The 27,409-nt window shown below is 38.5% G+C and overlaps 1 protein-coding gene and 1 long non-coding RNA gene across 4 annotated transcripts in view; one reads left to right on the top strand and one right to left on the bottom strand.

Moving 5' to 3' along the window:
* The first annotated feature begins 1,026 nt into the window (after positions 1–1,026).
* The window catches only part of LOC122993909 (choline transporter-like protein 5-A), a 59,812-nt gene continuing 33,429 nt past the window's right edge, over positions 1,027–27,409 (top strand). For all 3 annotated transcript variants that reach the window (XM_044368363.1, XM_044368361.1, XM_044368362.1), the window contains exons 1-2: positions 1,027–1,126; positions 26,536–26,584. In XM_044368363.1, coding sequence (XP_044224298.1) covers positions 1,039–1,126; positions 26,536–26,584 — 137 coding nt within the window. In that variant the 5' untranslated portion in view covers positions 1,027–1,038. The remainder of the gene's footprint in view (positions 1,127–26,535; positions 26,585–27,409) is intronic.
* Positions 15,641–20,167, bottom strand: LOC122993912. The gene is made up of 3 exons (XR_006406455.1): positions 19,961–20,167; positions 16,943–17,040; positions 15,641–16,045 (listed from the first exon to the last, which is right to left on the bottom strand). It is a non-coding gene; the product is annotated as an uncharacterized LOC122993912 (long non-coding RNA).

Genomic DNA, 27,409 nt, shown 5'->3' with positions numbered 1-27,409 from the left:
ACAGCAAAAGGAACTCTGCTCAGTGTGTTACTGCTGTTCTACCTGCAGGGGGCAGTGGTGCAGTGCTACTCAAGCTGAGCTGAATTGACGGGAGAAATACTGTTCAGGAGTTTAAATGTGTTGAGGGAATGGTCTATGTCTTTAATGTCTGAACTACAATCATGCATGTACTACTCCAGTCTATACGTCTTTGACTTAATACAGGTGTAGAATCATAATAGGATATGAAGATGTATTAAAAAATGTATGCATGCAGAACAGCAGCTGCAAAAATGTAGGATAGTGTTTTTTAACAGTCGATTTGTCGCGAAAGTAGTGAATCATGGATGAATCATTTGATTACATTTAGAATAAACACCAGGGTAAAAGTTTGATACGTGAAGTTGTTGTTTTATGACGCATTAGCCCAATTCCAGGACTTTGGCAGACTAGGCTGCATTGACAGTGAAGATCTGGTCTGGTTTTTGTGATGGACAATTTTTAATTTTTTTTTTTACCATTTTATTCAATAAACGATCATGAGCTGTAAACTATTGAATTATGTTTATAATTATTTTGAGGATTTATGAGTAATTTGAGTGATCTGAGTAATTTATTGTACAACTACTTTTTATCTTGGTATAGATGTACGATGTACATTGTATATCCAAAGCAAATTTCCAATAAAGTCTTATCTTATCTTAGCAAAGTCCTATTCCAGTTTTTAGAAATAACGAGTGATTTGACGTTTTGGTTGTACCACAAAAAATGAGATTTTCTAAAAATATATAGTCTAAATTTGGATATATTCAGATTTAAATTGCAGGCTATGTTGCATGGGTGTACAGATGTTTGACTGAGAGCAGAAGCGATACATTCCATTTTTATTACATAGGCCTATAATTTGGCGTGACGTCCCCACAGAGAGCACGAGCCTATGGGAGTAGGTCTGACGTTGAGAAGAGAGGGAGGGAGGAGAGGAGCTTACTCTAAACTACTACCAGAGTCTGCTGCCTCTTCATTCATCTTTTCCTTTGTCCACCGGCAGCATCGCGCGCTATGGCGCCTCACCGGTACATCCAGAGCAGCTCAGCCGCCGTTCAGAGCGTGACAGCCGCCGAAGCTGCACCGCCGGGTCCCTTCTACGGTGAGTGCTGAACCAGTCTGTTGACAGCTTAAATAGACCGTTTTTTCCACGTTTTTATTTATTTATTTATTATATGCTTTAAATCAGTATATCATTATCTATAAAAGCCCTTAGTCGTTTTTTTTTCTTTTGTCCCCTGTGGTATTATATTAAGTTAAGTGAATAGATGGATGATTAGTCCATGTTTTACAAACTTACCATAATGGGGAGACCAAGACTGGTTGGCACATTATTTATTCTTTAGAGAGATTTCTCAATCAGTGTATTTAACAAGATTAAAATCAATATGAATAGCAAACAAATCTTGTCTAGAAATGTGAATCTCTTAAAAGGTTTTATTCAGCTATGCCACCTGAGTCAGCTTTCACCTGAGCCGTGTGCACAGACTGCAGGGTATAATGTTGAGATGATAATGGGTTGACTGTACTACTATCAGTAAATTATTTTCCCAAAGATGTGGAAATTTAAATATAATTGTACATTAATTGTTAGTCAGTCTTTATGATATTTATCTCATCATTTTAAAGAACAGTTCATTATTTGACACAGGGTAGTTTTGCAAAACCTGTTACTATATGTATTCTGTGTTTGTGTATCTATGGATACCTTATGTAACATTTTATTTTTTGCTATTTTTGTCAGAGCTGGTGTTGTTTGTAATTCAAGCATTTTCAAAAAAATAAGAAACAAAGACAAACCACAACTTATTTACTAAAGACTGGACATTTATTCTCAAATATTTAGTAAAGAGAAAATCATTACAGTCTTATAATGAAGTTGCTTTCACTGTGAGACAATGCCCAGCAAATTTGTCACCTGTATAAAATGGCTCACACAGTATGCAGTGGAATATTTAGAGAATAATGAATGATTTTGGACACAGGAATGGTTTGAGATAGAAAACTAGTCTGAAGCACAGCTGTCCCTTGCTACAGAAGAGATATATAATTGGATTTTATCTGTGGATATTGAAAACAAAGTAAACATTTGATAGGACCATCATATTTTAACACTTCTCTGTATTAAATTCATAAACTTAATTGTTGTATATCAAGAGGGGTTAAATGAAGAGAAACTGGACTTCTTGTATTCTTGATGATGTTTCACCACTCCAGATCTCAGGTATTTACCTCTGTGGTTTTGTTTACAACTTGAGAGTGGTGGAGGTCACATGTGTGTCGTTAGTCCATCTGGCTCTCATGTGACACTGGTTAGGCTGTGTTCAAAATGAAAACCCCAGTGCAGCAAAACAACGCAGGGGTCTGCCTTGATGTGGGCAAGTCACTACAGGGTCCAGATACGTGGCATCATGTTGTGAACTGGAAATAATGGACACAAACCAAAGGAAACTTCTTCCTATTGCTATTTTGCAACGCTGACTGCAAGCCAGATACAAACATTGAGGGTAGATGACATAAACCAAGCGAAGACACAGCTGGGAGAGTGTTACTGTTTTGGTTTATGAGCTCCACTTGGATTTTGCCCGGTTTTGGTGATATTTCAGACTGACTGTGGAGCAATTTGACGAATTGCTACAGAGAGTAGGCTGCACAGCACCTTGGAGGAGACCAACTAGCCTATCTCCCCCTCTGAGTGTCTGACTGACTGAGTATGTGTCTTTGGCAAGTTTGATAGTTTAAAAGATCTGCAGAATTCCTTTTGATTATCATTACTGTAGTATCATTACTGCCACAAAAGCCAAGGCTGCCATAGTGAGGCACACACACACACAAAGCAAGAACCCTTGTGTGTTAGATAGGACTGTTAATTACAGCCTTGTTATTTTCTTTCACTCACTATAATAATAGTAATATCCATTGTTAGATAACCGAATAAAATACAACTGTAACAGTTGTGTAATTTCAGGTATCTTGCCACCGGGATTCTTACAAATCAGTATTCAAATCAAGTATATGCAGTGAATTAAAATAATTGACTGCATAGTGTAAATACTGTGTACTGGGGCTTTGAAGGGGCTTTGAATGACCTGGTGTGGGCAAGCAGGGGCTCTCCAAGGGCATCACGGAACTTTGCATCATGAAGTGTGGGCTGGTGGTTAGGCTACAGGAGGAAAGTTTAGCATCACTCTGTGAGTGTGGGGCTTGGCTCATCCAGAGAGAGACTGTCCACATCAGATTCATGCTTATTGGAACATGTAGTCCTCCCCTGGACATAGGGCCAAGCGGTGGCATAAATTTCCATAACCTTTTGGGCTCTGCAGCCCATTCACTTCGTCTCTCCTTTTCAGCACTGCGTTCCTTTGGCTATCTGTCTCTCAGGCTTCACTTTTTCATAGCATACTCCTCTACATGTGCAACAAACACAAACGAGACAAATTAGCCTAAATTTACATTCCTAATCATAAAGTCAGAGTTTAAAAAATCCCCCCCCTCACCTTCTGTATATATGTGTGCCAACTCGTTCTCACACAAACACACACACAGAGGCTCCTGCCACACTGTGTCCGATGGCCGGTGGGAGCTAATCCGCACACCCAGCTCGCACAAATATGTGTTAATCAACCACCCGAACCTGACCCGACCCGCAAACCGCCAATTGTTTTTACCAACCGTGTTTATCAAACACCAGTAAGCTCAGTGGGCTGTGGCTGGGGAGCAACACACTGTAATTGGGGAGCAACACTCTGTGTTTTTTTTTTGTGAAATGTGTGCTTATTTCAACCTTTCGACTACCAACAGGAAAAACAAAAGGGGTATTGCTCTGGAGCTTGTCTTCTGCCCCTTTGTTGAGGAAATAGTGTTATTTTAGCAGTGTGTGAGCTCGGGAGTGGGTGACTTGTCATTGCGGGGGTGTTGTTGTGAAATATGTAGTGGTCGGCGGAGGCAGCTAGCTGTTTCATTAGCTGGAGAGCTAATTTCTGCAGGCCGTTTCTCGTCAGATAGTACCTTTTTTGTTGTGTTGTGTCATTACGCCGGTTGTTTGTTTACATTAGCGGGAGAGAGGCAAGGCACTCGGGAATGTGCAAAAAACATCACTTCCGTTGGATTTTTGTGGAAAATCCGGCCCGGGCCCTTCACATAGAAATCAGTCCACAGGGTGTTACAGACAACCGAGAAAGTTGGGGAAGGTCTCATTTTTTTTCGTTACATTACTACCTGTTCACTCATTGGCATAAAAAACGATTAATACATGTAAATTGCTTCACAATTCTATATATAGAACCTTTAAACTGTGGTATAAGCACTTACTGTATGTAAACCTAAAATGGAAACATTTACATTTACAAAGAAATTTCCTTTGTGTTTTGACTAACCATGCTGCTAGAATGCCGGGTCCTACAGGTGACAGTCTGTCTACATTGATAAAAAAATGTAGACAGACTATTGCCCTTTAGGGTGGACAAGCTTCTGTTTTTACAGGATCCTTTTGCTGTTTTGAGAAAGGCCCAATTTGGGTAGCCTCAAGCTTTCAGAGCTTCCTCAAGGAGTTTGTGTTCCTTCTCTTTAAGCCCAGAATTGCAGGGTTTTTGTAGTTACCAGCCAGGTCTCCTTTACAGGCTGCTGTAGATTTACAACTTGCTCAAAAACTGAAAAACTAAAACAGTGTTCTACAAATGATAAGACTGATAAACAACTTGCATCCCCTGTATTTCACTGTGGTAAAGAACTATTTCATCTTGCTTGGCAACACTCGTGTTGAAGTCAGTGGACTGTCTCAGAGGATGTAATATGGGTAACGTGGTCCTTAGATGAGCATGTGGTCAGAGTTTTCAGTCTGAACAGGTACAGTAGGGGAGATGGCAAAATGCTTAATTAAAAATAGCATGTGACAACAAAGCCAACAGGTGCTTTGTACTGTAGAACAGACTGAATCTATTTTGGTCAGCAGGAGGATAAAGATTAGCTGAGTATTACTGTTCACTAATACCATCAGATGACCTCAGGTCTGTTTACTTCAACAAGGTCCTGATGCCTCTCTCTAGACACTCAGCTTGTTGTTGTACAGTAGCTGCCTGCTGTATGTTGGGTCACTGTTATGAATTTAAAACATTCTGGTTTGGAACAGAGTAGAATAGATGTAGATGTGACCATATTAAACCAAAACTTCTTGACATTTTTATCTCTTCCTGTGTTTTTAGTGATATTATCCCAATTTCTCACCTCTCTGCTTCCTCGGTCCCTGTCTGTTGGCACAAGCCTGAGGATATAGTAGCTTGCAAACTGTGTGTGTGTGCCTGCCAGGTATTACTCATGTTGTGGGGACATAAATCTGTTTGCACATTCACATTATGTAGACTCTTGCTCCCTTTTGGGGACAACAAGCAAGTCCCCATAATGTAAATCATTCCATTTTAGGGTGAAGATTTAAGGTAAGGTTAAAGGACAGGTTCACAGTTTTTCAAGTGTGTCTTAAAACAACAGTCAGGTGTCCATATGAACAGTGAAAGAGGTTTTCATCGCTGTAATCATTCCTACTGTTCATATTGGCTATTAAAAGATCCCCTTCAAATGTGCTTTCAATGTAAATGATGGGGGCCAAACATTTAAAAGTTGATCTGAAGCTCATATGAAGGTTCAGCAATCTGAGTTAGTTATATCAAGTGGATATCTGCCACATTTACTTTTGTCTTTTTAGCATCAAGATTCAAGATTCATGCTGTTCCTCCCAGCCCACACCAGTGCAACAACAACAAAGAGGATAAAGATATACTGTATATCTAAAAATTCCCTTTAAAAAAATGATAAAAATATATAAATCCCAAGAGAAAAAAAAACAAAAAAAGAATAAGCAAGCAGCAGAGTGCATCAAAGTGCATTTAGAGAGAAAAGTACATGTCTCAGTTGGATGTAGACAGCTCTTGCATGTCAACGAGTGACCAGCACTGATGGGGGAGTTATATAATCCATTTTGCTGTCCAGAAACATTAGGGAACATGATTGTTGGAACTGCTGGTTTATATAGGTTAACATTTCGCCTAGCTTGCACTCCTCCATGCTTGCCCCTCTTCCACGTCCTGTCGCACCGCTCTTGATGTTTCCTTTCTGGCGCAGCTCCAGGCAGACCAAGCTCACTCAGCTGATTTAGCTCTCGGCCACTATTTCTCGTCACAAAAGTCTTTGTCATGAATGTCCAAAAGAAACTGGCGATCATAGACATATGTCCCTCGCACTCCACATGATGATACAGACGTAGACGTAGACATGGACAAAGACACTGCATAGTTGGAACTAGGAGAGGCCGCCGCAAACGTCGGTCACACCGCCATCACACTAGTGATCACACCAGTGATGGCGGAGAGAGAGATAATATCACCAACAAAGACCCCTTCATTTCTCTTCTTGTTTTCAATAAATAACTCTTCTGTTAGCTTCCTCAGTGCAGTTTCTCCTTTGGAATGTTGGTAACAGTGGCAGCTAGCAGTTAGCAGTTGACAGTTAGCTAGTTTTTTTTATTTAAAAAATATATCCAAAGATGATACATACTCTTCTGTTCTTGCTGATCAATGCTGTTACCTCTTCTTTAGAGCCTTTTCTGAAGATTATTTGAAGGTTATTCTGCAAAAATGTCCCACTTTTTAGGTCCAAGTTTGAGATGTATTCAGGAGCCCATCTCTGGTGCAGCCACTCTCTCTCAGAACTTACTGTTAATGGTGTGGACGGTACTGGTGGAACTGCTCCTTGGAGTGCAGCCTGCACACCTGCCATAACCACCTGTTCAGTCTCTCCTGAGAAAGAGAGCCATCTCTCATAGAACTCTAATTCCCTCTTTGTGTTTCCTCAGACAGTGTTTCCCTGTTGAACTATGGTGGAAGTACAGTAACAAAAAGAGGGAATTAGGTACTAAAAAGAGTGTAATGTTGAAGATATCTGCTTGATTTGACTCATTTGGACGCTGAAGCTTCATATTAGCTTCAGATAATTTTTTTAATACATTTTAGCACAGAAGGAGGACTGTGGATTTTGTCCCTCATCACTTACATTGTAAGTGTATTATGAAGGGAACTTCTAATGGTCAATATGAACAGGTAGAATGATTACAGCAAGAAAAACCTATTTCATTTGGGCTCCTGACTTTTGTTTTAAGATAGACTTGAAAAGTTGTGAACTCTTCCTATAAAGTAATGTTGCATGGACACTTGAAGACATTTGAATGACTTTAAAACTTCTCCTCACACTGAGTTGGTGTGAAAATAAACAACACATTAGAGTACCAATGGGAACAGCACTCAGAATATGTGAACATAACACAGTTTCTTTGTATTCTGGTTCCCTTGACATTTGAATTTAAAAACAGTTTTGGTGATTCATCTCAGAGTAGGGAATAAAACACAGAAAAGCTAACTTGAGTTTAGTAGAGATGTGGTGAGGTAAGAAGTGGAACACATAGTACTTAATAGTTGTAGAAGTAAAGTAGAAGTGACCACAATGAAGTCAACACTAGAGAAGGGAACAAATGAGTAGAAAAAGACCAAAAATTTACCATTACTATCCAAAAAAAAACACACTAGGAGTGCTTCCTGATCCCCCACCTTGTAATCATGGTAAAAGAGAAAGGAAACAAACAGCAATTTCTCTTGTCAAGCCTTAACCCCAACCTCCTCATGGCTGATAACAAGCTCATGCCACTTCTGCCTATGTTCCTGACAGGCAGGAGCCATAATTCACATAGCCACTAGAGGTCCTTGTCAGAAAAATGTACACATAGGTTGTATTTATTACGAATGTGCAGAGAGCCCAGTATTTGTATTTGTATCTGTTTTTGTCGAGGCAGCAAAATTATTTGTATTTGTATTTGTATTCAAATAAAAGTGGAAAGAGGCTTAAAAATCCTGTTTTTGTATTTATCATACTTTTAAGTTTAGAAAACTTAAGTGTTACAATAAGTGTTCATGAATAAACTACCTTATGAAGGAAGTCCCCACACCAGGTTGTGAACTGGAGTCTCCCAGATCATAGACGACTGCAGCTAAAGCTAGCTACTGAGTTAAAACTTTACTCATCACCTCATTGCAGACAGACCTCTATGTATTTATACACCCATAACACAGAGACAGCACAGCATGTAACATGTAGTAGAACTTCAAAGGTGATTCTTGCTTTGCACTTTTCATTTATTGCCTATTTTTTACAACCTAACTTTGTGGAAAGGAGAAGGGGAACAACAGGTTATGGGGAGTCCCTTGGAACTTACCCCTGATAGATGTAACAGTGGAGCAGAGGAGAGAGACTGAGATAACGATGTAACCAACCTGCAAACTGGTATTTGACATGCTTTTTTTTTTTTAAGTATTTGTATGAAACAAATATTCATATAAAACCCACTATTTGTGCTTTTCCGAATAATGTATTTGTATTCTAGTATTTATGGGGCTAGAACAGTTACAATTATATTTTGGCATTAAAAACAAAACCTGAACTAAAAAAAAACATTGGCATTGAAACACTTGTATTTCAAAAAGTTATACTGGCACTGAAAAAAGTTCCACTGAAAAATAAAACAGGCATTAAAAAATTACAATCTTTCAATCTTATTTTATTTTGATATTTTTTGCATTATGATATGTTTTCCAATGTCAATCTTCAGATTTTTTCTTCATGTTTTTTTTCAGTGACCTTTTTTTACACTGTCACAGTGTTTTAAACATTTACAGTGTCACTGGTTTTCAGTTTCAACTTTATGTCACCGTTTTGCTGTAGAGAGGGAAAGACTACATACCCAGTATGCCTTGTGGTCTGACAAAAATAACCATGGCATCATGACAGAGATTTGGAGTCAGACTATTGTAATTTTCACTCTAGGACTGTTAACATGTCACTATTAAAATTGTTTTAGTATTTTTTCAGGTGAGAAAGTAACCAGTTGTCCTGATGAACTAATCTGTGCAGCTCTTTGGTGATTTGAAAGCACTTCAGAGCAGGATACGGTATCTCAATGACTCTATGAAAGTGGCGGTTTTCATTAGTGATCCCCAAAGGATGATTCGTAATCATTTTCGGACCCCTTATCTTTCCTCTAGCACCACGATCACATCAACATTTCCCCCTGAGCAGCACAATGACAAGTCATCTTAAAAACAAATCTCTGTGTTTGCATGAAATTTGTTGCGCATATTCATGGTCATCAGAGGATGAATCCTGTTTATGACTCCTCACCTTTCCTCTAATGCAATCATCAGGGCAAAATGTCTTAAATTGCAGTCTGCAGATTGTGATAAAATGTACTGAACACATTCATGCTCTCTGGAGGGTGAACACTTTCTATTTTGGACACTCATTTTTCTTCTAGTGCCACCTGCAGACTATGTCATCTCTGTGTATCTATCTAGATCATATCTTTATTATTGAAGGTATATTGTCATGATATTTTTTAAGCATGTTCATGCTCCCAACAGGATAAACCCCTTTGAGCTCATAGCCTTCATCAAGCACCATCATCAGGACAATGTCGGGACATTTTTATTTTAAAAAGGTGATGTAAGAACAGGATATACATACAGTATATAGAAAATGAAATAGACAGTGTTTCTGATAGTTTCGGTCTCCTCACTTGCCTTAATTGACTTCATGCACAAACAGATGTCCTCCATCTGTATATGGGGTCTCACTGTGCAAATAGATCTGAAGGAAGCTGAAATGACACACAAACACATGCACACAGTAGTGCACTGCCCTTGAATTCTGTCAGTACAACACTATCTGTGTGTATGAGAGATATGAATTCCAGATTTCTCCCACTGTATATGTTACATAACTGAACTGCCATGGGAGTAGAAGGCTGTCAGCTGTGTGTGTGTGTGTGTGTGTGTGTGTGTGTGTGTGTGTGTGTGTGTGTATGTGTGAAGAAGTAGGTGATAGAAAGAGAAAGATGCTCAGAGATAGCAGGGAGAGCTACACACAGTTCTGCTTTTTGATTGTACTGGTGATGTGTCATGGAATTGTGTTGTGTGTGCAACTTCTGTGTCATCATAGAACTTAGAGGCTACTTTACAACCTCTCATTACACTGTCTTGATGATAGGAAAAACAAAAATAACTATGTAGATTAATTCATTGCATTTACTGAAAATAGTTTACTCAAAATCAGAATCTCACAAAGAGACATGTTTGAAGTACAACAGAGAAACAAAGCGTGCAAAGTGTAAATTCAGTGTCAGAGCTCAGTAGGAGGTAATATATTAATAGCATAGCCCAAGGCTGGACCTATAGTGACTTTAAAGCCAAACATTGTAACGAGGGCTAGGAGATATGGCCAAAAACATCTAATCTTGAATTTTTTCAAGCTTGGGGTTGATTGATGATTTAAATCAGTTTTTGTTTGCTTGCAAAAGGCTGACTTGAACCATCATATTTATTTAAGACAGTTGAACAAGAACAATAAAAGACCTGCATCATTGCACTGTCATCATTCATAAAATATAGGTTATCCTACACAGCTACTGACTGTCAGTACCAGATGCTTCAGCTAAGTAGTGCACATCCAATTTAATAATCAGTTTGACCACAGACAGAACAGAAAGGTCCATGCACTAACTGATCTGCTGCTGTTTGTGTTTCTTTATAAAACATCAGTCTGATATCTGCAGACTGCTGCTAGCTAGCATTAGCTACCCAGCAGGTAAGGACAAACTGTACAAATTAGAATCTGAAACTGTTCAGTCGAGTCCCAGCACTTCAACCCTGTAACCAGGGATGATACCTCATCAACTAACACAAACTGAAGGCACAGATCACTGTTTTTTGATCACAGTCATTTTCAGTCTGATTAGATGAGACCGTTAAATTTACTGTGAGACAGCATCTACGTTACTTTTTGACTAAAAATAACCTTTTTCTGCAGATTGTAATAATGATTTTACAATTTAGAAACATTTCACACATTATGCAAAAACAAGAATTTGAATTAATCAAGTTTATTTGAGATATTGCCCAACACCAATTGTAAATTATTTTAGCAAAGAATGTTTCACTTTGCAGTAATGGACAGAATATCATAATACTGGCAGATGTTGAGAGAGTAAGTGGTTGCTGTAATCAGTCCTCTTCTCTTTATTGGCCTTGATGATTGCTTCATTGTGTGAATCCACTGTAGGAAACTGGAGAGAGATTCCACAGTTCTGTTAAAAAATGCAACCTTAAGTTCAGCTGAAGCTAATATTAGGCTCCAGCAAACTGAATTAGTGACAGTGTAGATTCTTAGAATAGGAAGGAGGAGGTGAGTTTGTGATGATTATTGGAAATAGACGTGTCCTTTATGTAAGTGTTCTGTGAATCTGGAGTCAAAAGCACAAATCAAGTCAGGAACAGGTATGGTAAAAACACTGAGGTTTAATCATAATCCCAAAACATGGTCAAAAACATCAGGCAGACGGGCACAGAAGGGGCAGACTAGGAGGGGAATACCAAATAGGGAAGCAAGGGAGCAAGGAGTCAAGAAAAAATGGCTGGGGAGCTAATGGCAGTGTACAAAAGTCTATTTTGTAGGCAATGAGTGGGAATGGTCTGGTGTACTACTGGGCAGATTGGAGAAGTGGAAGCAGGTGTGCAGGAGGAGAGTGGAGGCAGGAGAAGAGTCAGGTGATGGGGAATGGCGGGAAAGGGGTCACTGCCGGGCAGGTGGGTGTGGCAGGATCTGGAATGACAGGACAGTTAGTTCATGGCAAGAGAGAATGTAAACAGAAGATGAGAAATGGATTAAGACTCAGCTGACGTTATAACACTTTATTTGAGAAAAAATCCGTATACTGTTAATTCGCTCCCATTAAATTATAAATGTAACATTTTAGTCCTGTAGCAAGCGAGCAGCAAAGTTTATTTATATAGCACCTTTCACAAACACCAGTTACAAAATGCTTCACAGTCAAAGTAATAAAATAAAATCAAATAAAGTGAAATAAAATGAAATCAGAATAAATAAAAAACAAAGACATCAGATAAAATATACAAGGAGAGCAAATAAAATGGAGAAATTAAGATAAAATAGCACATACTACCCAAATGCCTGTCTGAACAAATGGATTTTTAGCTGCTTTTACATTATCCAAGGACCTTCAGCTTGTTGGAAGACTATTCCAAAGCTTAGGGGCTGCTGACTAGAAAGTATGATCCCCCTGGGTCTTAAAATGTGTACGAGATACACTTAGAAAGCCCTGGGTGGAGGATCTAAGAGCTCGACTAGTGGTGTAGGGGTGCAGAAGGTCACTACTGTACTGTGGAGCCTGGCCATGTAGGGGTCTATAAATGAGCACCAAAATTTTAAAATGAATTCTAAAATTTACTGAAAGCCAGTGCAGTGAGCTTAAAATAGGAGTTATATGTGACCATCTGTTGGATTGTGTTAAAAGCCTAGCAGCAGCGTTTTGAACAGTTTGTAAGCAGTGTATGGAAGATTTATTAAGACAAGTAAAAAGAGAGTTACAGTAGTCCAAATGTGATGAGATAAAAGCATGTATTAATATCTCCTTTCCTTAATATTTCCTTTCCTGATGTTTCTTAGGTGAAAGAAACATGATCGAGTTAGCATCTTAACATGCATTTCAAAACTCATGGATTGGTTGAAAATTACACCAAGATTGCGCAGGAAAGACCGGGAAGATGAAGATAAAGCACCAAGGTTCTGCCTGATTGCTGGCTGAAGATTATCAGGGCCAAAGATCAGGACTTCAGTTTTGTCTGCATTTAACTGCAGAAAATTGTTTGCCATCCAATTCTTAATTGCATTTAAACAGTTGTTAAGTACTGAGAGTTTGTGAAGCTCATTAGGTTTAAATGAAAAGTACAACTGGATGTCATCAGCATACATATGGCAGGAGATGTTCTTGAAACTGCGGATAATCTGTCCCAGTGGCAGCATATATTTGGAGAATAGAATGGGTCCCAAGACTGATCCCTGAGGGACACCGCATGACAGAGCTGCAGTGTCCAACACAAATTCACCTACAGAGACTGACAAAGATCTATTTGTGAGATATGAGGAGAACCACTCCAATGCAGTCCCAGAAATGCCTACCAAGTGATTTAGCCTGTGGATTAGAATGTGATGGTCCACAGTATCAAACACTGTGCTGAGGTCCAGTAGTACTAGAACAGAACAGTCTCCAGCATCTGCAGCCATTAAAATGTCATTTGAGACCTTAAGGAGGGCTACTTCAGTGGAGTACAGTTAACGGAAACCAGATTGAGATCTATCAAACACCCTGTGCAATTCCAGTGTTTGAATCAGTTGTTTCTCCACAGTTTTTTCTAAAATTTTGGAAAAGAAAGGGAGTTTGAGGCGTGTAGTTCTCTGGCAGGGAGGGGTCCAGGTTTGATTTCTTTAATAGAGGCTGAACAATAGCCTGCTTAAAGATTCTGGGGACATATCCTGATAGAAGAGAGCTGTTTATAATATTTGCTATGCAGGGCCGATACAATTAAAAACCTTTAAAAACATAGTGGCTGTATAACATATTCAGTTGTTAGTTTGTTCATTGTGAAACGAAAAAGGACAAATATTGTTTACTTTTGAATATGTTAAAAATGTCAGATGTTTTTAAAAAGACAGGCTATTATCATTTGATATTACTCCTGTTTCTACAGCCTCTTATTGTACTCAGGTTGTGTGATCATACAGTATTATATGTTTTACCTCACTGAATAGCACTTTTTGCTGTCACTATGACTGTATTTCCCAGCAGATATTTCTTTTTCATCTTGTCATATTAAGTACATTATCCATGGTTCTGATGATGTGGCTTGTAATTAACAACTCCCATGTTCCCATGAACATGCTGAGAGCTGGATAGTAAAACCCAGAGTCTGTTAATAATCAGCCTGATGATCCCAGTTATCCAGGATCACTGATGTTAGACTCAATGAATCCAGGTAACCTAAATGAGACAGTGTGAGTGCTGTGGAGGCATAGTAACACAGAGTGAATTTTGTAGCAGAGGGATGGTAGATACCTTTCTAATTTGGCTAACTCAGACTGCTGAAGTCTCATACAAACTTCATCTGAACATTGAATGCATTTTAATGCAGTACATGGACTGATTTCCCTGATCACTTATTTTACTGGTTTTTATGGTTTGGTTTCTATCTGTTTTTTTGATGTTTGGTGGCTTCATGATGTGAGCTACTTTATGTTATAAGATATGTTATATCTGTGTCTTGATTGTCTGTGTTGTGCTCTGTGCTGTTTATTATTTGATTTATCACAGAACTGTATTGCAGAGTCTAATACATCAGGACAAATAAAGTATGTAGTATGTTGACTTACATTGAATGGAAGTCGACAATGGAGTTGTCCTTTAAGACAGGCTTGAAGAAATGTGAACTTTTAACCATCACCTTTAACCACACTAACCTGCTCTGGAGCAGGTTCAGTTCAGAGGATCAATTTAAAATATGTCAACAGGCTGCCTACTGGCCAGTCAGATCACATCATTCCTACATGATCCTGAGTGACTAATAAAGTGACAAATCATAACCAGTACAGAGTGATAATTCACTTTTGCACAATGTTTCAACCTTTGTCCTCTCTGGGTGTAAAACGGTCAGTTAGCTAGTTTTTAATATTAACTGTGCTAAATTTGATTTGTCCCTTACAGGATTCCTGACAGTGACTGTTTCCATGAAGATCACATTAACACCACCACTGCAGCTCAGGAAAACATGAGTCTGCTTTCATGAACATAAATCAATTTAGTCTTTAGATGACGGTTGTTGCCTTTCTATTAGAAAACAAAACAAAACAAAACAAAACACGTGGACAATGTCCATTAGCTCCCAGTAAATGATGAATGCAACACTTTGACCAGATAGACCTTATTAAGCATTAATTAGCTCTGGCTGTACAAGCAGCCCTACATTAACTTTATTTATCATGGAACAAAAGAGCAGAAATGAGTTGTTTTATTTCCCATATTCAGTCTGAAAAACTGTACATTTTAAAATGCTCACCATATTTGATAAGGCCTTATTCCTGTATTTTATAGGCTTTGCCTTACTCTATATTTTTTTATTATTCTACTCTATTATTCTATTGTAGTTATGTATGTATTTCACCATTTATATCATTTCATCTTAACACATCAATTAGTCTGCTCTTAATCTGATGATGTTGCAGTGCTGCAAACTCCTTGCTCTCTGTCAAAATTTGCAGTTTTGTATCTTAAGAAATATGGAACCCAGTGAATTGTGCAGATCCCAGGAACTTTTTTTAGGAACATTGATATTGGACAATTCTGCAAAACCCTGAATCAGAGTAACCCCAGTAAGAGAAAGATGGTGGTTATGGCAAATGGTTAAATGGCTAAGGCACTCTGTGTGCTGTACACAGTTGGAACAATTCAGAGGAACATGTATGTACAATAATGTAAACACACACACACACATACTGTATACTGTATTAGACATCTGTGGAGGCTGCAAGACAAGTTATGTGAAGAACAATTGATTATGCATGTGTGCGTGTGTTCTTGGTTTGACAGGAAGATAACAGACACATTATGTAATATCCTGGCCTTCCTTTTCTCTCTCTCTCCATCTTTTGCACCCATCCTCCTCTCTCACCCCTTTCCTCCATCTCTCCTTCATGTTCCCTCTCTCTCTTTTACTGCTGAATAATCTGAATATATTTCCATCTCATCTTTCCCTCTGCTCCTCACCTCTCTGTTCTTCCTGTCTTTTCATCAATCGTTTCTCACACACACACACACACACACACACACACACACACACACACACACACACACACGCATGCATGCACGCATGCACAAGCACAATCCTCTGTGATACTCAGGGCTGTTTGACAGGCAACCCCCTGGGCTCTGCTCATCTTTAGCTTCTCTTCCTTTGCAGACAAGTACTCACTCCACAACGTAAGTGTGTGTGTTTACATCAAACATCTTTTTTCGTGTGGTCTTCATCAGGGTCAGCCACTAGCTCAAATGTGTTGGTCTCATAGTGTTGCTGGAGTTGCTCTGAATGGAGAGAGTTTGGCAGTCAAAATTTCAATCCCTCTTTGCAAACTCAATACTTAACACATATTGAAGTAGTCCCTGCAATAATTGTGGAATCAGCAATTGCATTTTTACAAAAAAATGTCAAACTGGAAGAATGCTTGCCATTTCTTCCAGTTATTGCAGTTTTCCAAGTAAGAATAATCCAATTCAGAACACTGTTGTGAGCTGATGTCAACCAAAAATCAAGCGTCCATTAAATATTTCCTTGTGCATTATGTTTAGGAGGACTGTCTTTCCTTAGAACTTATCCTCTCAGACAGTGCTTCCTCTTAGCCTGTGTATTGCTCCTGTTATGGACCATTTTTACATTTACCAAAACAAATCTAAAACTGACCATTTATGGAGCTTGTTGGCAGCACTACACAGTATGGTAAAGAGCACTGGGATTACCATATAGCCTCATTCCAAGCAGAATAAAGACACAGAAGTGCATCCAATTCCCTAGCTGTCTACAAAGGCAGACATGCTCATGCAATGGCAGAGCATTCCTCTTTCAAAATCATTTTAACAAATGGTTTTGAAAAAACACTGTCACTTTCAGTCATTGTGGGTTGCATTAATTTAAAAAAAAACTCAGAGATCCTAGAAGTTGTTAGTTGTGCAGTGGTGAAATGGTGAAATGAATAGGTGATACGTTGCCAATATGCCAGATCATAGGCAGCATGTTAGTCTACAAAATTCAGATGAACAATGAATGTCAGTACCCCTCCAGTCAGATGATGTTTGGCCCACAGGGAAAGTCAGAACTAAACTAAATTGGCAATAAGGGCAGTTAGGAGGAGCATCCTGTTTATCTTAATGCATAACAGGTCATAGACCTGGAGGTACAATACATTGTTAAAGGATACCTCATACCTACTTCCAAGCCTCAGTCATTTCTTTACTAGTGCAGGTAGTAGCACAAAACCAACCGAACAACTTCCTTAACCTGAGTCTCATTCTGCAGACTGATCCTGTGGGAGGGTTGAGAGAAGAGGTTAATACGTCTTGTGCATATACCAAACCAAGGTGAAATATGATGTATTAAATGTGTGTTTGCACGCATTTGATTGGGCAATGATTGTATGGCAAAATTTCAAGTCTCATTGAAATGAATGAAGGGGCTATACCAGCTTTGTTGTGTATGGAGAGTACGGTGAGTAATGCAGTTGTTTCAGTGGTTGTACATGTTTGAGTTTCTTCATTACCAGCATCCACATTTTCAATAATACATACAATCTGAACGAAATGTCTCATTAGAATGCGTTCAGATCAAGCACTACTCATGAGTGTACAAGCACTGTTAGGTCTTTTTTTTATTATTTTTTTTCTAAATGTCTGATCAAAGTGCATTAAAGCCATCATGTTATTAAATGTTGTAATATACAGTAACACTCCTGTATTCTCAGGAATCTATCCAATCTATCAATACGTAATTTTCTTATAATGAAATATAATGAATTGCACAAGAGAGTGCACAAGAGAGAATAAAAGAAAAAAAAAACAAATGAGCAAAAGAGAAACAGAGATTAAGAGAAGATTGATGTAGGACTGACCTAGTTCAGAGAAGAGGAGATCTGACTGTAAATCATTAATCACCACTACTACACTGGAAATACTACTACACTGTGTGTGTGTGTGTGTGTGTGTGTGTGTGTGTGTGTGTGTGTGTGTGTGTGTGTATGAATGAAAAGGCATCAAGGAGCAAGGAAAAAGCATGACATGTGATGGGTTGAGGATGTAGGGAGGGATGAGCAAGAGAATATAGGTATAGAATAAGGTAAATATATAAATGGAAGGAAAAATCACCAAATTTGCAACATGATATAATTTCCTCTCACCTTAATTTTGAGACATTTCACATATATGAGATATTGTGCATCCCCCCAATCTGATGTAGTTGAGGGTTATTGTCACAAGGCTGATAATTTGATAATAGTCTTTATTGTCCCATGGGAAATTTGTTTTCACAGCCTGTACACAGAAACAGACATATACCCATGCCCCTGCCTGTATCCCGAACCATATGTACTGTATACACACACACAGTGAGTCTGGATCTAGACAACTGAGCGGTAGTGTGAAGTGTGGATTGAGGTTGTGATCACGATCATTGGCTAGTATGAGTGTAAGACATGCGATGGCTCTTACCAATGAGAGATTTGGTGTAAAACACAGTATTTTGGAGGCAGTTATGTGTAATTCTGTTTGAGTTTGTTTTTGTTGGAGATAGATATCAGTGATGTGTTGATCAAAACTGAATTTATTGTCTATAATGAGTCCAAGATAAGTTGTTGACCTGCTTTACTGTCTTGCTATGGATGGAGCTGGGCTTCAGTCCAATGTGGAGTGTGTCTGATGTGCGAATGACCAGTTATTTGGTTTTGTCCACATTCAGTTGGAGGTAGTTGTCAGTGCACCATTGTGTGAAGTGAGAAATCAAGTGTTAATAGGCAGTATCAGAGTTACTGTCATTGTCATCCCAGTATGGCAGTGTAATCAGAGTATGTGTGGTATGTGGTGATAGGTGAAGGACTGATATTTGTGTAGAGGATGTAAAGAAAGGGACTAAGTGGCTCTGGTGGTGGTGATGACGGTTGAGGATGTTACTGTGCCTGTTCTTATAGCCTGTGGTCTGTTGCTGAGGAAGTTGTGAACCCAGTGGAGGAGTGGGGAGGCTGCATTATTGTCTTTTTTGTCTACTTGGGGGGACTCCATAACAAGTTGACATAAACACAGCCCTGCCATATTATTATATTATCACAGTTGACTGACGTGTTAGCGCACATCAAGCAGACACAGAGAAACATTAGCATTCATTTGGAGTTGTGTTTGTGTCCAACTGATGAATGTAAGTCCAATATTCACTCTCCTTTGGTGGTTGGTGGTTTGGTCTCCGCCAACTCCTGAGAAAAAAAAAATTCTGGCTTTTTAGCTGCTAAATGTAGAAGTGCAGTGGGTTTATCAGAGCTTTTTCACTGAAAACAGCTGCCTGCTGCTAAATACCAGGTTTATGAGACTGAACCATACAGCAAAGGTCCTGAAAAAACAAAACACTGAGCTAGAACAGGCTTTGGGGGTCCGTCACAGTGAGTAACATCTTTCACACTATGAAACCATTTGACTAGATAATAACAATAATAATAATAATAATAAAGTGTTTTACTACCTTCAGAAGCAAAATAGCATCAACAACTACAGTCAACAAGGAACTGTTGTACAGTTAATGTAACATTAACCACAAAAGAATCTAAATTGCCACAATCTACCCCAGTTGGACAATTCTGTACCATATTCACATTTTTTTGGTCGTTGCAACAATTCCTTAAGTCTTTGCAGTTTCAGTTAAGCAACTCCCATGTCAATGGTACTCTAGTATATGTAAAATAATAATGTAATAATAAAGCAACGTTCTTTTAAAAGTACTCTAAGAGTCTATAAAAAGGAGCAGGAGTGGGCTGATAATGGACCCTTTGTTATGCCCCAGTTACTGTTGCTACACCAGATGTAGCTTTTCATTCTAGCACTGCACATATGCACTAATAAATTTAATTTAATTTAATTTCTTTATTTTTGCCTGCTGAAAGGAGGCTGCTGACATTCATCAGTGGATGTTGATTTTACCAGCTGAAATGACTCTTGTCACAGGCAGATTTTATTAGCTGTAACCAGCTAGCATATTAATGCTAACTGTGTGAGTTGACTGAAAACTGCATCTGTGGCTGATTTTTTAAAATTGATTCTATATGACTTACATGAAAATGAGAATGCGAAAAATGATTTTAAACATGTATTTGATGGCTACATACATGATATAATGCCAATTCAGTGTATGAAGATGCTAAGATATTGAGGCTAAAGCTGCATGTCCCAGCAAAAAGTCAGCATTCTCACCTGTTGATGAATGTAGTCATGGAAATAAGGGAAATACAAGAGCAGTATTGTTCTTGTATTGCAGGGTTTGGTGTCATGTCAGGTAAATGTCTCCAAATCCAATAAAGAGCAGAACACCCAGCTATTGTCATCCTTAAAGGTATACTATGCAAGATTTGTCGGTTGGTGTTTGTAAACACAGCATTCAAAGTTGACCCTCCTCCCTGGCGCAAGGACACCAGAGAGAGAGAGAGAGAGAGAGAGAGAGAGAAAGAGAGAGAGAGAGAGAGAGAGAGAGCAGTAGTGGTTGAGTGAGCTAGAGAGTGAATGAAGAGAGGGAGCAGTGCTGGTCAGAACAAAGCAGTGAATCAGATAAATAAAATGTTATTTTCTGATTGTTTCACAGCAGCTATGTTCTAAAGCACAAATAAACACGCCCACACCTCCGCACACCTCACACCAAATTTATCTGAAGTTAATATGAAGCATCAGGGTCCAAATGAGTCAAATCAAGTAGATATCTTTCAACGTTACAGTCTTTTTAGTGCCAAAGTCCCTCTTTTTGTTACTATACTTTTACCGCAGCTCAACAGGGAAACACTGGAGGAAACACAAAGAGGGAATTTGATGCTAAAAAGACTGTAAATGTGTCAGATATCCACTTGATATGACTAACTCAGACCGCTGAAGCCTCATATAAGCTTCATATCAACTTTTAAATGCATTTTTGAACTAAATGACTCTATGGACACGCTGTGGATTTTGTCTCTTTTAATAGTCAGTATGAACAGGAGGAATGATTACAGTGAGGAAAACCTCTTTCACTCTCCATATGGACACCTGACTGCTGTTTTAAGACACACTTGAAAAACTGTGAACCCGTCCTTCAACTCAGATAAGAGGTTGGTAGTATCCCACTCAGTGGATGTGTGCGTGTGTGTGTTTAACATAACCTAACCCATATGAATGCATTTATCAAATTACATAACTCTTGGCCTTTAGGTAGCTAGATAATTACTGTGGGAAGTTACCTAGTTAGCCAGGCATCTTAATGTTAGCTGCTCATGTTACAGCAGACAAATACACCATCAAATCCATTCTTCACACTTTTGCTCTTCAGTTTGTGGTTTTGGAAAGGTGATAAAATGGCATGGTCCTCCAAGCTGTTTAAATGCAGAGTATTTCTTTACATACTATACAGCTCAACGCATGCATACTGCACCTTGTTATGGCTGCTAAGCTATGACTGGACAATCACTATTTGGGGGAGGGCTTAGAAAAAGTCAATAGGCTGAGAACATTTTCCTCCAGCTCTTCTATCATTAGGTAGGCCATTTTTTTACAGTATACATTTCATACAGACTGGTGATTAAAGATGCTTTACAAATTGCGTTAGCATCTTTCTAACATTTCCAACATGACAACAGTTAACGCTCAGGTGAAGTGTACATTTTAAATATCTTAACTCTACTGTAACTTCAATGAATTGTGCAATATGAGAGGGGTGTCATGGCATACATGTAGCCTTCAAATTCATATTCTTTGGCACTACTTTGTGGCACTTTGTTGTAAACTTTGTTGGTGGTAACTGTAGAGTGTTTTCTCGGTGGTCAGTTCAGATCATGTGACTCATAGGTTAGAAGTCAACCAGGAAAAGGCTGTAGTGTGCAAGAATTCTTGCTTTGAAGCAAATTTGACATAGCAGCCAAACCGCTCAATTACAACATCAGGTGATGCACACTGGCCCAAAAAGACTTATTCCCATAGACTTACATTGTGAAAGAGATGTCCATAAATAAGTGGATACATTTGAGCATCACAACCCCTGCAAAATGATTTGTTTCACAATCAGAATGTGATCCATTTGGTCTGATCACATTTTGAAAGTCTAGAAGAGCCGTGCGATTGAATCATTTTATCCCCATTCAAGTCAGCCAGAGTACTAAACCAGAAGTTAGCCATCTCAACCAGCAGAAGTCTATAGTGAGAACATTCTATGGGCACATGTGGCACAGTATGTTTTCATCTAAGTAATTTCTTTACAGCAGGAAGTGACTTTTTTGGCTTCATGCACCACTGAGCAACTTTCATAGGAATGAACGGAGCCCCGCCTCCAACACTGTATCCAGCAGTTCTCTATACATCCATGGGTCAGACAGAAAGCTCTTCTCCTTTTTTCCCTTGTGTTTGTGTTTTTTAGAGCCCTTGCTGGTTAAGTAAGTTATACGTTGTAAGTTTTGTTACTTTTTCTGTGTTTTGTGCAATTATGCATATAAATTATTTTGAATTAATACATTTGGATTAAAAACAAACTACTTTGTGATCATTTCATTTGCTAAGGTTAAAAATATTAAGCTATGCTAAATGTAGCTTTTTGTTGTAGCATTGCATGGAGGCTATTTGCAAACCATGAAAATTCATTTGTGCTGTATTTTGAGAACAGTTTGTAACCAAAACATTGCAAACTTCATATTTATTGCAGTTTTAAAAGAAAAGGAGAGAAAAGAGGACTTAGTAAAACACCTCCACTTTACTCTGAATCCTGTTTGTTAGCTATCTGTCACTTTGTGCGTAGATGGAACACACATCAGGGACAGAATTAGGAATAAAGCATGGGAATAATGAAATAAATGAAATGCTGTTGAAAAATAAGACAGAGAAGAAAATTCAGTTAAATGCACTGGCAATAGGCACAGCTTCTGCTAGCCTGCTGCTCTGTCAGACAGGAAGTCCTCTGCTGAGACTCTGATTGGAAGTTACATAAGAGACATGACTGATGGGTGACAGGAAGCAGGAGGATGAAAGAGGATGCTGTGTTGTCCTCCCTCTAAGCATTTCCTGTTAGCCCTGAGATGTAAACTTGAGAGAAAGTGTGTGGATTTTCTCTTTCATCACGTATGCATGCTCCTGTGGTGTTTGTGTGTGTGCATGCATATTACTTTGAGCGTGTATGTGTGCGCGTGGGTGTGAATATGAAGTACGGTGCATCTGATGTTTAAATCTTGACAAGCGTCGTCTCATTTCCATATCTTCATCTTCAAGAACACTCAGCATCTCTCTGAAGGAGGGAGGAAGGAGAAACATGTTCAGTTATTCATTCTCTCTCTTCCCTCCTTCACTCGTTCTGAGTCTCATTTACATGTTCAGCTGTAAACCTCAGCTGCTCCAAATAAACTCTCAAAGCAAAGAGTGTGACACAGACAACACATTGCATTATGCAAGGTTTGTGCAGGTCCTGAAAAGCTGTTACAGTCACCAGTTATGCTGCATTTTAAATACAGTTACAGTGTAATGTAAATTTTAACTTCAACATATGAAAACCTTTTAGTCTTTAGTTTAAGGCACCCTAGGTTCCATCGTAGAGCTATGGAGCAGTTTACGATGAGTGGGTCTCTGTTTTATTCATCTCGTGCATGTACACAGTCCCGCTACTATTTTACTGATCTACAGGAAACTGTAACAAAGCGCCAACAAATGTAATTGTCAACAATTAGAACTACTCCTGTGGGCACCCATAGGCGGCTGCTGTATAAACAGATAGTGAATGACAATATAGTTAAACACAGTTGTAATAATATAAAATATGTCTTCATACGAGAAGTTATCATTGATGACAAATATTGTACATTACTCAACACTTGAAAATGCCCTTATGTGCTTATGACTGCATTATAGTATGTTAAATGTTTATATATTGTGTAGAAATACTTAAAGTGTTACAAAATAAAGAAAAACATGAACCAATTTGACAACACATAATGCTGCATGAAAAATTGTGCTGCAATTACAGAAACATTGATTGTGGATGTTGATCATTTGTGAATGACTAACAGTAATACATTACACATTCCTGCCAATAGTTTCACACTATTTCACTGATTTACCAGCAAAAAGAAAAAGAAAAAGACTAGTAGCAAGTAAACATGGATGTAAACATTGCAGGTTTTATGAGGAAGGACATGGACACACATTTGTGAAAAACACTGACTGTAAACAGAAACTTTGTTTTTTTGCCTTTAGATGGAAATGATGCTGATATTTTGATTAGCTTTGATCGATATGCTAACTTTCCCACCTCACCCCAGTGTAAAAATGGTCTTGTTGACATTTAGGTGTTGATGTCCTATTGATGCACAATTCAAAGATTGCACAAAACCAATACCAACTTTATTATTGTTCACAAAAGAGAACAAGCTTAAGAGCCCACTTACTTTACTCCTCTGTTTTTGTCCAGCGAGTGCAGCAGGTGTCATCACATGAGCTATGTTATGTTCTTAACATAGTACTGCTCACACAAACACACACAGGATGGAGGAAGACAATTCATTTCAAAAGCAGAGAGAAGTTGGTTGAGTCCCTCCTTGTAGAAAAACTACAAGGACCGACTCATGAGGATAGGAGGTATAACACTGGTGGGATTGTCAGGGTTCTTCATGGGATGATTAACAACAAGACAGAAAATGAGGAATAACAGTCAGTGACGATGATTATGATGATGATCTTGTCATTTGTAGTACCTACTTAAGATAACAGCTGTATTTTCTGATTTTCTAAAATAAATAAATCACATAATTAAAAAAAGAAACATCTTTTCAGTGCAGAGGAGGGGTAGGAAGCAATGGGGGTCTTAATTAATCTGGATCAGTCTCAGTCTGATACAGTAATAAAAACCTTTGGGTGTCTCCTGGCCCTTTTTAGAAAACTCATTGTTCTTGTAAATACGTGCAAAACATACGTAGGTAGAAACCCAAAAGCTTTTTTGATTTTTTTTTTGCATATAATAAGAACACCTGTGTGATTCAGTGGGATAACTGCATTGATAGTGTGTGCGCCAGGATACTCAACCTAGTTTTCTTTTCCACACATCAGCTGTACAGTACTCACACCAACCATTCAACATAACCATCAGGCTTTCCACCAGAGGCTGAGTTCTGGTCTTCCAAGCAAAGACAAACATGGACAGTCTGAATCCCCATCTTCACCCTGCCACCCATCAACCCAGAGAACTGTCTTGGTTACTGCTGGTATATTTATTTATGATGTTTCTGTCTATGTTGTGCCCTTAAAACAGGGAAAATAGTGAGGGGAGAGGGATGAAGAAACCGGTACACTGCTCTCGTCTTCACTCATCTGTGTTGAGTCTTAATTATATACAGTACAACCAAATTCATACATTTTCCCCCTATGAATACACTAAGTCTCAGGACCACAGTTTCCACAACTAAGTTATCCTCCTATGTTTTTCTGAATATTGTAAATTATATTTTTAACCAGTGTACAACATAGACTGTAACTTAGATGAAATATATAACTGACTTGTTACAGTCAGTACTTGTTACTTACTTGTAACAATTTTAAGCACCTTACAGAAAATATCTCGGTGACAAGCTTAAATGCAAAAAATGTCGGAACAGTCAGACGCTAGAGCGAGACAATAGCAGTAGCTAGCTTAAACGGTGACGGAGTTAGCCAGAAACTCTTTAACAACATAGAAGTACAAAATTCACCTTTTTCTCTCAGAGTGAACAACAATGACAAAATAACAATTATCAACAATATGTGTCATTAAGTTCTTAGTGCTTTGTGTACAGTAATTAACTTAAAACAGGGAAAATAATGAGGAAAGAGGGATGAAGAAACTGGCACACTGCTCTCGCCTTCACCTGTCTCTATTGAGTGAGGGAGAGGAGCGCGTTAACCCCTACTAGAGCCCTGAGCCATTACCAATAGATCGACACACGATCAACCCAGAAAAAGAACCTCCATTACCTATTTGTATTATCTACACTCTGGCTGCATATTCTCCACAGTAATAACTTTAGCAACATAGCCAAAATAAATTATGTGTCATTATGTCACCTTTTTATTATTTGTTTGTACTTTTTTTTGTTTGTTTGTTTTTTACTTAAAGTTTTATAATGGATAAGTTAGTGTAAATTGATTTATTTTTAATAAATCAGTTTATTAATTGGTTATAATTAAACATTTCAAAAGTCTCTAATTATTTCAGTGGCTCACTTGAGCCTCCATAGAACACACCCCGACATGCTGGGAGTAAAATTGAACTGGGAACAGAGTTCAGTCAAAAGAACATTCCACAGGTGGTATTAAACTGTTTTGGATTCACGCTGCTTCTCTGGATTCCAGTGCAGGCCTAGTTTTACAATTTAGCAAAGTATCAAAGCCACATAAACTTCTCAAACCATTCCTACAACATAATCCACTTCTCCACTGTCCACCTGTCCATGCTCGGCATGTTCATGTTATTCCAAATGTGGCAAAATACACAGCTTCCATTATTAGGGAAGCTCTGCCTGACAAACAACATGTAGTGCTCCATCTCGTGGATTTTTTTTTTTTTTTTTTTTTTTTTTTGCAGGTGCAGATACACATTCACATACAGGCTTGAGATGTGAAATAACAGAGCAGACCAGTTTCTGTTTTGAACATCTGTTACCTGACTGTGACAAGTCATCTAACCACCTGCTAGACACCTCATTCACCGTTAACAATGATCCTCTCCTCTCTCCAGGTGTTGATCAGATTCAGTTCAGATTAAATCGATTAAAGCTTTTTCTCATTTTTGTCTTTTACAGGTGAACCACACAAGTTTGATCCTTCCTTCAGAGGTCCAGTCCGAAGAAGGTAACACCATACTTCTTTCCATAAGCAATCAGTGATACCTCAATAGGCATATAGTATCTAAAAGTGTCTTCATTTTAGAGTCAGAGTAACTTAACCCCAAGCTGAAAATGTTGCACTTCACACTAAAATGATGTCAGGGTGCAGTGAACACACCCTGAATACTACTGAACGCTGCCTTATTTTTGGTTTACAATTCTGAGCTTTTCTTTGTGCTCTGAGCGTGGTCTTGATCTTTTTATATCATTTTATCAAAATTAGATTTATTTTATTCAACACTTTTATTAATTTTTTTTTGATCCTCATAGTTATCTCCGTTAGGAGTAGGCCTGCAGGGGATCATGCATTTATCGGTGTGTGTGTATGTGTGTGAGTGTGTATGTATCTGTCTGCTGCTAATCTTGCATACTACTGGACTCATCAGCCTAATTTTTTTTGTGCACATTTATAACTGTATGCTCAAGGACCTCTCGTGGTTGTTGTGATGCACAACTTTTGAAAAACCTATCCATATGAGCCTATCGTTAAGTTTAGACTTTCATCTTGTCAGCAGTCCTCACCATTTTACAATACGCGTTACGACATAGCAGAAGGCATTTCCGGCAATCGGCTTGGCTAAAAACAAGGCTTACTTAGTCTCTTGCTGGCCACATTTTGGCCTTTGTCATTTCTCAAAAACTGACATCCATAGAAAAGTTTGGTCTCATCTTGAACCAGAGCATCTGCAGATTAATTCCATACCCAATATGTTATAGTCCACTAAAGTTAGGTATGGTACCAGATGAATAAATCCCTGTTTTTGTTATTTTCGCCACCATCTTGACTGTA

This window comes from Thunnus albacares, chromosome 12 (genome assembly GCF_914725855.1).
Source record: "Thunnus albacares chromosome 12, fThuAlb1.1, whole genome shotgun sequence".
Taxonomy (NCBI): domain Eukaryota; kingdom Metazoa; phylum Chordata; class Actinopteri; order Scombriformes; family Scombridae; genus Thunnus; species Thunnus albacares.
Note: the sequence above shows the minus strand (reverse complement) of the source record. Positions and strands in the feature narration are given on the sequence as shown.